The sequence below is a fragment of the Gymnodraco acuticeps genome, unplaced genomic scaffold (assembly GCF_902827175.1).
Source record: "Gymnodraco acuticeps unplaced genomic scaffold, fGymAcu1.1, whole genome shotgun sequence".
NCBI classification, from domain to species: domain Eukaryota; kingdom Metazoa; phylum Chordata; class Actinopteri; order Perciformes; family Bathydraconidae; genus Gymnodraco; species Gymnodraco acuticeps.
Window position 1 is genome coordinate 1,570,490 of NW_022990021.1, and position 12,148 is coordinate 1,582,637.

The window sequence follows — 12,148 nt, forward strand, 5'->3', positions numbered from 1 at the left end:
TGAGGGATCATTCATCTTAGTTCTCTTCTATCTGCAGAATCCATTCGCTTGCTCGCAGCCTAAGGATGTTAAGGCACATCTGTCTCCTGCAGATGGCTGGTAAAGACTGAGAACTAGGAAATGTCTCTGTATAGCTAAGAGGGCCTTTCAGTTCTGCACACTGTAAAGAGGCAACCCTGATGAAAGTGTAATGTGCCCAAGGAAACTCAGGCCTCAGCTGGATCTCCGACTGTAAAAGAGATGCTTTCAGAGACCGGATCGACCTGGACAAAACCAGAAATATGGTCTTAATATAAAAATATACAAAGCAAGTCCACAGTCATGATTCAGACTTCCCTTTTTTAGATTGAGCCGCTTCAATGTGACCTCGCTCCACCTCTGCTACAGTTTAAGGCACTTCCATCACAGCAGTCCAGTCCGAGTTTATCACTTGTGTGAGATTAAGGCAGATTTGTCAGAGACAGCCTTTGGCTCCGCTGGCCTGAGGTGGAGCATCTGGGTTGCATACCATATCATCAGCCTGGTTAGCTAACCGTCCGGGAGCATGGTGGGTCCCAGTCTGAACTTCATGCTCCATATTCATGTGACATTCTGCGCTGGTGGCTTGCCAGAGCTGTGAACACAGCCTTGATCCTGTCTTCGGAATTTAAAGTAGCACAGACTACAACTTTAACAAGAACTAAGGGGATACATGAAGAAATGTATGAACAGTATCTCATATCAAGATATTAGGTTCCCTCAAGGCATTTTCATTTTTCATCCACCACCAAGAGAGAGCAACAAGACTTCTGGTTACAAAAAGCATATTTAAAGGATCAAAGTTTGGGATAAGCGCTCATTTGCTTACTTGTTGTGGATCATGCTTGATCAGATGGCTAGTATTTCCTAACCCTCACACAGACAGCTGTGCAACTGTACAACAAACTTTATCATCCATCCCATATATTGTGAACAAAAGAAAACACCACGCAACACCAACAAGACCTTGGGTCTGAGGGCTCTTAAAATGGCACTGACTTGCAATGTGTTTCACCTATGTGTTTTTGTGGCCCTTCTTTTATGGACCTGTAGACCTGTCTATTATTATAGTTTTTTTAGTAACACTTTTCTACGGAGCCAATGTCTAATATGTATAGCCTAGTAATGTATTGAATAACCCATTCTAATCTGTTAATAACACTATATAATCATAGTTAAAATGTACTGAAAGCAAACCAATTAATGTGATTCATAACCAGCTTGTAATATATTATATCTGCCTATACATCAGAACTTTAATTTGTGGCACCTTATGATCTCCTAGAGTTACTTATACACTTATAATGTTTCCTAAATATGATAATTATCATACAGCTATGATCCTTGCAAAACCAGCAATTAAGTATTTATAATAATTGACCTTATACATAATTATAAAAGGCTTTATAATGTGTTAAGGTTAAACCTTATAAATATTTATGAGTGCTTTGAACTTTATCTATACAGTGGTATTAAAGGGCAATAACACATAAAAAAAGTGTCTTTACATAGCGTGTAAAACGTGTTTACATTGTGTGTGTGTTTTCTATGCTGCTCTAATCGTATTTGTAACATAGTAGCAGGACTTTCCCAGACATGTTCTCTTTAGACTTTGCATATATAATGCATACTGGCATTCTGGGTCTCTGGTTGCAAACCCAGGACACTCTGCCGATGCCCTGGTCCCACCCTGGGGTCTACTCACTCAGCAGCTGGCGGCGCAGGACATGCAGGCTTGTCTTCATGGTATCATGTGATCCGGTTCCTCCTCCACAGTGCTCATGGTTCTCTAGTAAAGAGAGAGAGAGAACGACAGATACGGTGAAACTCAACTCTGGTATCAAAATCACATTAAAGTTTTGATATACTGTATGTGAGCAGATTTAAGTAGAGGAGACACTGAAAGAAGGGATTGCAGTTAAGATAAGGCTTAACCTTGAACGTTTAATCCTTGTAATGACTAACATAAAACAGTAACACATCTCAGAGTGGATAATATGAATTACAACCAAAACTTTGACAACAAAAGACCAAGAAGGAGAGCCTCAACTGCTAGTTTTCAAATCAGCGTTGTCATCCTGCAGGCTGTGTTGCCCAGTAAAACCAATTACGTTGCATTAAACATTGACCAGTAAGCCTGGTTCTGAGGACAGCCACTGCCTGTTTGTCAGCCCGACAAATACCCAAGGGTGCTCTTTAGGAGAATGACTCACTGATGGCCTTCTGTTAAATGAAAGAAAACACACACACATCTCCTTTCACCTCCAGAGATTTTAGTGTGTGCGTGTTCGCCTCCCTTTGTGGGAAGTGCCCTTGTGCAACACGGTGCCCACATCAAGCTCTCTCACAATCAACATAAACAGACACATGTTTCTAAAGAAGTCAGTTTGAACACACACACACCTAGCACCCTTCACCCTACCGGCGTGAATAATCTCTTGCATGTGAAATTGGATTTGCACCCCCCCAGGAGGAGAGGTCTGGTATCAGGCAACATGTGATTCTGTGGGAGACGTGTTAGATGAGAGGGACAACACAAAGCAACACAACACAAAGCACAGGGCAGTAGGGTGCTGATCCTTTCATAAGGCTTTATTTTGTCATAAATGCAGCCTCGTTCAGGAGACTGAAGAGGCAACACACCACATCTGAGTCATTTTGTCGCCATTGTGGCAACCTTTCAGTGCTTGTATTGGGCTATAAATCTGAACTATGCAACCACAGACTATTTTGAAATTGTTGAATTGAATACGGTTGGAGGACACATGCCCGAGCAGGAACAATAACGTGTTGAGTAACATAGATGATATTAAACATAACACAAATATTTACCTACAATAGTCACAATGTATGACCGCTACAGCGACTATCTATCTATCCATCCATGTTAGCACTTAGCAATAGCTTACTTATGGGAATGGCAGAATGCAAAAATCACAAGAAACAATGTATTATATTACATGTTTGAAAATAATTAATCTATTTTTCCTTCTAACTCCACTTTCCATTTACAACAGATCAAATAAATAAAAACAATGTAAACATGTTTTACTAAATTAGTTGTCAAGGCAGTCCTTAATTTAGATAACAAATGTGTTCCAAGAAAATGAAAACAGAGTTGATTGCTGCTTCCCCGCTCTTAAGTCACAGCTTAGACTATAATGGCGAAGGATAAGACGCATACAAGTAAGACTAATGAATGAATAAAGTAATAGCAACAGAACATTTGTTTTTCCCAGCTTCTGAATAAATGCCACCTATCCCAAAACCATCTTGTGTCCACTGTAAACACACCATAACGCTGCAGTCATAGTAAGCCCTTTTATTCCTATCTTCTGCTTTATATTTTTTAGCATCATGTTCCTGGCCTAATGAGCTCAATGGCAGGGTGCGAAGAGAGCAGCTGAGCCTTTCCACGGTGATTACACCTCATCAGCGCTGTCAGGCCAGCTCAGCCACATTGACATGCTCTTTAAATTGCAAGGCACAAGGGGTGAGGCCAGGGAAGGGTGGGAAGAGGAGAGATAGTGGCAGGGAGAGTCTGATTTATACTTCTTATCACAGAGCAGAACAAGGTTTTTGTTTAGAATGGAGGATAAGCATGGACAAAACACAGCTGTTCAAGAAGCTGTATTGTAGTTGCATGCACATGTGCAGGTAAAAGATAATTTGAGAAGACATCTAGGGTCACGGCACAGACAAAACCCCCGACAGTAGGGTCACTGGCAGCAGCGGAAAGTGTTTTAATGCAATGCTTAACACTATCCCACCAACGCAGAAACTCCATTTAATGCTAGTACCTCTGACTTGTTTAAAGATGGGAAACTGGTGAGGGATCATGTCCTTGGTACTGCACAAGGAAATTCCTATTGGATGGAGACCATGCATTTAGGCAGACATTACAAAATGGAGCCCTCTTATTCATGTTTAAGAGAGCTCTGTGTGGACACAGCAGGGTGCCAACTGGGCTGCACGATATTGGAAAAAACTGACATTGCGATTCCCCCCCCCGCCCTGCGATATATATTGCGATATGAAAACATACAGGAATTGAAGAAAAGACCGTTTTTTCCCCCGCAAACCATCCTTTCTTGAACTTTAATGCTATACAATTGGTATTTTTTAACTATATTTAACTGGATGAAGGATTTTAGTCACGGACGTCTGGATCTTAAGTTATCAGAGCAACAAGCTGAGCTATCTCAGTTAGCAGCGCCAAACAGTGTTTTTACCTTTAATCACTAGGTCCGTTTGCTTTGGAGATTTGATTGTGATTGGTGGTTTGCTGTGCATGCAGAGCCTGCATGTCAATCACTCAAGTACCCCTGACATGAGAGCCGCGCAAGTTTTCCTTTTGTAGCAAGCAGCAAAAATAATTGTAACATGACTTGTTTGAGTTAATTTGCCTACTTACATTTTTTTTTTGGGATATCGCGATCATCGTTACGACACGATATATCGTGCAGCCTTAGTGCCAACACACAAAGAGCTTGGAATAAAAACACAGAGTTGTGTGCCAAAATACATTAGGAGTTGCTCAACATCATATTTTTAACAACCTCCCTGATAGTCTTCTAACCTTAGTTAAAAAAGCCAAATCAAACTAGACTACCAGGATCACATTTTATTGTCTTGCCAATCCCTGCAAATACTTTATATCACAAATGCCTGACCTACAGTAGGAGGCATGAATGGGTGGATGCATGTGGTCGTGTTTGCAGCCAGGCCCTTACCCAGGACATGCTAGGGGAGCTCGGGGGCAGGCCCCCCCCAATTTTGGGGGGATTTTCATGATCTAGATATCTGTTTTTAAGTCCTGTAGAGGGGCACAAATTGGATGATATATTAATTTCAAACCATGTCAGTCAGTGGGCTGCAGCATAACTTATATTTGAAAGTGTAATGCATGAGAATCAGTTGATTGTTACCAATAATGATCCACATTATAATCTGGAGGTGCAGAAGAGGCTAAAATGCTCACAAAACATTGGAAAAGTAATCTGTCTTCTTTCTGTTCATTACTCTCTCTGTCCTTTACTCATCCCTCATTGTTAAATGTATGCTCCTCCTCACTTGTCGCTCCTGCCAGTGTATTACAAAATAATTCAGTAATTTAGTTCATTTTACTTTGCAGATAGATAGATGGGGTTATTAAGCCTACAGTCCCTCTGACTTCCATCACTTTCTCTCTGCCTGTCCTGTATCTTCCTTACCAAAGCTGAGCTTGGACTGATCTTTTAATTATATCTGTGTCAGTGAAAAAAGAAAACAATGCAATGTTATCTCCTCAACCTTTTACTCAAATTATAATGAAAGAAAAGCATTGAAAGTTTTGTTAAAAGGTCTGATATTCGATGAATGAAATTAATGTTAGCTCTCTAGCTATTTTATTCATGCAATTTAAACCAAAGTATAGCCTATAGCTCCAATATAAGTTATTGTGCATGTTGTCATACGTCCACTGACAAACGTAGTGTGTTCACACAGGATCTGCTGGTCATATGATGTCCTGTGATCAACAGAAACACAAGCAGCCCGCTTGACTCAGATGATCTCAATCACTCCACCGCTGCTCCTGTGTTGTGCCGTGGATTGAAGCCGTGTTCGCGGGGACGCAGGGCTGACGTCATTTCAATTATTGGACGTTTCGTCTAGTTTTCTAAGCGGAAGAATGAAATAAATTATTTACTTTGTAAAATGTTTCGTATTGGAATAAACGTCAGTGTTTTATTCCTACAGAATACATGGTGAAAGGATAATATGTGTTTTGTCAGTATAGCACTATTTTATAAAATATTCTCTGTTGTTTAAGAGTCTGATACTTGATAACCATGAATACAAAATACGTAAAAAATCACAAGTAATGATATCACATATTTCTGTATTGTAATGCCACTGGTATTTATTTTATTTGTGTATTGTAAGGTGACATTGAATGTATTATTGTCATTGTATCTGTGCCTCTCTCACACTGTTAATGTTCTTTTTCTTTTCGATAAGGTTAATCCTGGTGTTAATAGGGAAGATCTGCACGGTTCTCTACAGCCCATGTTCAGCAGAACAGGTGGTGCAGCTGCCTGGTTTTGCACCCCCACTATAACTTTGTCCAGGGTGGTCGTACTCCCACCAAAATCACACTGTTGTTTGCTGTTCACCTGTAGTCTGTGCACACAAAAGCATTTTACTCTGGGCTCAGCAGGTGAGAAACTAAAGGGGGGCTTCCACATGTGGCAGACCAGGTGTTGGTGCTGCCGGATTTGGAACCCCCACTATAACTTTGTCCAAGATACTGTCACCAAAATCACACTGGTGTTTGGCGTTTGTACATCCATGGGTACAAGTCCGGACTGCGGCTGTTTGTTGATAAATGAATGTCGTCTTCTTCTGTTTGCTTTAATGTAGGCTACTTAGTTGTGCAGTGCCCCCACTGCCAGTAAATCGAAGTACTACAAAGAACCCTGTTAATTATGTGCAGTTATTTAGCGAATTTTATTATATACACCTTGAAAAAATTACCGAGGTCCGGACCTCGGTGACCTCAATGGTGGATACGGCCATGGTTGCAGCTATTGCCATTTATGCTTGTTTTAATGCTGTGCTGTTGAATATGATAACCTGTTAAACCCTCTCTTCCTACAACCCCCCAAAAAGCTATATTGAAAATTATAAAACTATTATCCTTTTATTGTACACAAAACACACCAGCATTAAGAATAATTGGTCATGTGCAGGAATGTATCACAGCTCCTCTTCTGGTGTTCATCGACAGCTTAGCACTATACTCATAGCAGCTTAGCTTCCTACTGGTTGCATGGCAACTGACATCCACACACGACGACGGCTATCACCATGGCAACTCTAATAGTACATTATATTCAAATTCATTCACAAGGACATGTTGGGGCTCGCACTGAGTTGGAAAAAAAAGGGGGGTCATTGACTGAAATTCCCACTCACCATTGGCACAGTGAGGAATCTGGTAACAATATGCTTTTCTCTGGGACTCTGTACAGGCTTTGTGATTGCGGTCCTCCTGACTGGACCTGGTCCCAAAAAGGTCCCGGACTGCAGCTCTGAATAGAGTATCTGCAGGGGCCGCAGACTAGAGGCCAAAGCCAAGGTCACCCCAGACGTCACGATGAAATAAGCCTGTCACTCCGGCTCGCTGTGGCCCCAAGCCGCAGGGATAACAATGCTTTTAATTTTGGACTTCCCTCTATTCTGCGGTTATGTATAGGAGCCGTGGCAACAGGCTGGCTGTTTGCCCACTGAGGCTGCAGCCTGAGAGCTTTTCCATAACGAGAACGGGGAAGGAGGCGGAGGGAGGGGAAACTGTGGGATGCGACAACGACGGTGTGAACTACAGTGTTGTGCTCTCACGCATACAACTGATAACTGGACCTCCAATCACAACCGTTTCAACTGATGCTTTTCTTCCAAGTTTTGATGCCACGCTCTCACGCTTCATTTTATCTCTTCTGTCTGAGAGTGGAGGCACTGATTCAAAAGAGGGGTAGTGTGAAGCAGAGACTTGCAGCAAAATACAGTAATGTATAAAGTCTCTTTCAACATGTACAGCAGACTTACAGTAGGATCATATTAAAATCTGAAACATCAATGCTGAACTTATTGAATCAAAGCCCAGGCTTGATGTGATCTCAGCCCCATTGAAGTTAAACCAACTTCCTTCTTCCCTGCCCTTCCACATCTACTCAGGGGACACGCTCACACAATGGGCCCTTTTTTCTCTTGATTTACCCTTTGATGGAAATCAGCCCCTGATAGCCATTTTTCCTGTTCTATCCATGGAGTAAAGCTTTAACTCTGGAGAGTGTTTATTCCATCTCGGTGACCTTGCAAAACAACCAACTGCTTGGCCCCAATGAAGTGAGACTGTGGCTTATTGTGTAACAGGGAAGCTGATTACTGATTATAGCTGTGAACAATTCTGTTATGAAACCATTTTCTTCAGTGGGTGGGTTTAAAACCACTGCAAGTGACTCATGAGACACTCTGAGGCTTTGATAACTCAATGGTCCAGCCAGGATACATACAACAACTTAATGATTAAGCATATTGATTCCATGCAACAACAGACCTAAATTAAATGCAAGCAGCAAGAACTACAATCGGTTTCCAGGGAGCTTTCTAATCCGTCCATACCTAGTGGCAGCCATATTGCTGAGTCACAGTGGTGAGCTGTATGCGTGAGCGCTGTCAGTCGTGGACCTGGATGGTAAACCTGGCAGGATGAGTTGCTGGGGCTGTGTCATGGAGGCTGGCAGAAGACATGTTATCAATCAGCGCCCTAACTCTCCGCCAGGCTCTGCCCGCAGAACAGCAACCCACCGGCCATTAAAATAACATTAGGCTCCCAGCATGCCGTTCACTTGGAAGTAGCACATAAGGAAACATATCGCCCTCCCTGTCCCAGTTGGACACTTTACTTAATTATGGTATACAAAGTGGGAAACATGTACAAAACTCTGTTAAACTGTTAATGTAAGTCAGCATATTAGCTTAGAAATAATAGTAATTGTCACTGTTTTATAAATGTACGAACCCAAGCTAACTACAGATGGTGTCCTACATGAAAAAGTAGTAGGTGGCAAACAGTGTTGTGCTAGTTACTGAAAACCAGTAACTAGTTACCATTACTAGTTACTTCATTTCAAAAGTAACTCAGTTACTTTACTGATTACTTACACACAAAAGTAATGCGTTACTGTGAAAAGTAACTTTTGTTTTTTTCGTTACGTAGAAAATGGGCTCCCATTGATGCCCTTATAGCCTTCATTTCAGTACTGTTATTGCATTGGAGAATAATACAATCTGTTGATCAACTTGACATGCATTATATGCAATCTGGATTGCATCGATATTAGCTGGCTTTCCATTTTTGTATATTCTTTCTCCAGGTAGTTGGAAAAAGTTTTCCGTCCCATATACCGTGTGCCGCCCGGACATGGTATCATGCTAACTAGCTCCCTGAAAGCGGTTGACTCCACTGTAGCAATAGCCTGCATGCGTTCTACAACATACCGTGCAATGGCTTTATCGATTTTCCCCTGGCTAGCAGTCCCTTGGTTAAAATCCAGCCGCTGTTGCTTAGGTGGAGGTGAAGTAACGCACCATGTGGTAACGGTAACTGAGTTACTGAATTGAAAAAGTTATGCGTCAGAGTACTAGTTACTGCCAAAAATAACGGCGTTAGTCCCAACACTGGTGGCAAATAAAGACAGAACAATGTCCATGAATAACACAGTGAGAAAGATGCAGAGGTTACTGTCAGTCAACCCACATAAATACCCTAATCTTACATTTATTTGAACAGCATGGAAAGTGTTTGTGTTAACAGGCACTATGTAGGTAGGATGGATGAATCACATAATTCTGACTAGTTACGTCAAAATAACAGCCTTCCCCAAACAGAAAACCTGAAAGTGATGTCAGAGTAAGTAGTTTAGTGAAACAAAATGTCAATTCAGATCAGATGTTCAATAAAATAACAAGCAGAGATCAGCCATATTTGCATATATTTTCTACAAATACATTTCCAGGTATAAAACTGTTAGCTTCAAACGGAAAAATGCCTCCAGGTTGAATATTAATATCATACAATGTCTCAGGATACTGGCAGCATGCTCATACAGATAGATTTTATGTGCTCAGGGAGCAAGCTGTCAACTCACATCCATGTCTTGGCAGTAGTCCTGCCTTGTTAACATATTACATATGCCAGTACTGAAAAAGCAGGACAGTGAAGCATTAAATATGATGCGCTTGTCAATAGTCATTAATGTAGAATCTGTGGAGAACAACACAGGAGTAGAATAAACTTTTCTGAGTGTCACTCACTCGGTTTGCTTATATCCAAGACCATTATCCTCATTGTCATACATGCCAGAAACACAGAATCTCAGCTTCACTCTTCAGATCACTTCCACAATGACCAAAACCTTCTGTAGCTCTGACAGCATGAATGAAACTCTAACTTGTTCAGTGGATAACTCCCACTCAGGAAGAGCAGAGCACCTGTGCTCAGGGGCAACCGAGGAGGAGTAGAACAGCATCGCATTACTCAACACACTAAACCACAGCCAGAACTAAGGCAATTCATCAGAGGATTCATGGCCAAAACCCTGTCTGTGGGTGTGTGAACACATGTAAGACACAGACAGAGAGTTAATGGTAGCCAGCTACAATTCCTGCCCATTTCTACCCCTGCAACAGAGTCCATTTACACTTTGATGTAAAGAGTTTTACTGCATGAGGTTCCTGTGCATTTCATAGCTGTTTGGAGCAGGTCAAAGTCAAGCCTCAAGTCCTTTCATCCAACTCAAGTCATTCATATAGTTCCAGTCAAGATCTCTCTAAGTTAAAACAAGTTTGCCTTCAAGTTTAAATCACCAACGGGAGGACTATTTTTTCTTTATAAGCTATGCTTTTCTTCTTCTAAGTTTATTTTCCATTGTCTTTTTCATTAATTGTCTGTATTAATATGTAATTGTATGAGTGGAATTAAAAGAAAAGCCAGGATTACCAGCCGTCAAGCCCAAATCAGGTTTCAAGTCTTTATTTTGAACAGATACTTGATGTCAGGTCCCAATTTAGGCTTGAGTCGAAACTTTTGTGACTTCATTCGGACCTGATTCTATGTTCCAATAGGTTTGGTTGGTGGACTACCGTTTTGAAGCCTTGAGATTGGCATTCGTGCTGTCGCCATCTTGTTTCTTGTTGTTGCCATCTTGGTTTTTGGGAACCAGAATAGGCACAAGAGGGTAGAGCTAAGTCCCACCAATGAACTTATCAGGGGAAGGAAGGCAAGTCAAATCTTCAAGGAGTTATTTTTTTTGGATTTAATGTCAAACTGAGTCTTTAGGGAGTAACAAATCAAGTCCTATATTATCATGCCCTTATTTGGTTTCAACCCCAATCTCACAGGAGTCAAGTCCAAGTCCTCATGTTTTGATCTAAGTCTCAACCATGTCTCAAAACTAAAGTTGAGTTTTTATTGAGTCAGGTACAGTATGTGGTAGGTAAAGCACTTTTTTTTTTTTACACTGTCAGAGAAGGTGTCGGACTCAAACATCTTTATTGTATAACACTAAGCATTATCATTAGATCGAGGGAAGGCCAGACTGTCTGACAGATCCAGCAATGGACTGAATCAGTGGAACAAAGAGTCAGACAGGTAACAGAGCCTGTGACAGACCTGCATCACTGGAAAGACGACACCACAGACTGAGTATCAAGCACTTGGAACGAATGAGGGGTTAGCGTTGTTTGCGGATGCATTTGATTAGCGTTGACCTGACAGGCCAATGACGCACTGGAAAAAATGTATTGATGATGTTTCAAGAAATCACCCACATAAAAATCCATTACAGAATATAAAAAGGTGTTAACATTACATTACATTACATTTAGCTGACGCTTTTATCCAAAGCGACTTACAATAAGTACATTCGACCAGGAAGACACAACCTTGAAGAAAACAGAATCATATAAGTACATCAGGTTTCATAGAGCCAAAACATTTCAAGTGCTACTCAACTGGCATTAGATAAGCCAGTCCTTTATTAGTATATAAGTGCTTTGTTAATAGTTCTATCGCTCGAAGTGGAGTCGAAAGAGATGAGTTTTCAGTCTGCGCCGGAAGATGTGCAAGCTATCTGCTGTCCTGATGTCAATGGGGAGCTCATTCCACCATCTTGGAGCCAGGATAGCAAACCCACGTGTTTTTGCCGATGGGAACTTGGGTCCCCCTCGCAGCGAGTCGTTTGGCTGATGCAGAGCGTAGTGCACGCGCTGGGGTGTACGGTTTAACCATGTCCTGGATGTACGAAGGGCCAGATCCATTCGCAGCATGGTAAGCAAGTACCAGTGTCTTGAAGTGGATTCTAGCAGTTACCGGAAGCCAGTGAAGGGAGCGGAGGAGCGGAGTGGTGTGGGAACATTTAGGAAGGTTGAAGACCAGACGAGCCGCTGCATTCTGGATGAGCTGCAGAGGTCGGATGGCACATGCAGGTAGACCAGCCAGGAAGGAGTTGCAGTAGTCTAGGCGTGAGATGACGAGAGCCTGGACCAGAACCTGCGTCGCTTTCTGTGTCAGCTGGGGACGTATCTT

At 41.8% G+C, this 12,148-nt stretch overlaps 1 protein-coding gene across 1 annotated transcript in view; it reads right to left on the minus strand.

Annotated features, from left to right (window-relative positions):
• The window catches only part of tmem108 (transmembrane protein 108), a 46,464-nt gene that overhangs the window by 15,411 nt on the left and 18,905 nt on the right, over positions 1 to 12,148 (minus strand). The window contains exon 4 of the mRNA XM_034213922.1: positions 1,724 to 1,807. Coding sequence (XP_034069813.1) covers positions 1,724 to 1,763 — 40 coding nt within the window. The 5' untranslated portion in view covers positions 1,764 to 1,807. The remainder of the gene's footprint in view (positions 1 to 1,723; positions 1,808 to 12,148) is intronic.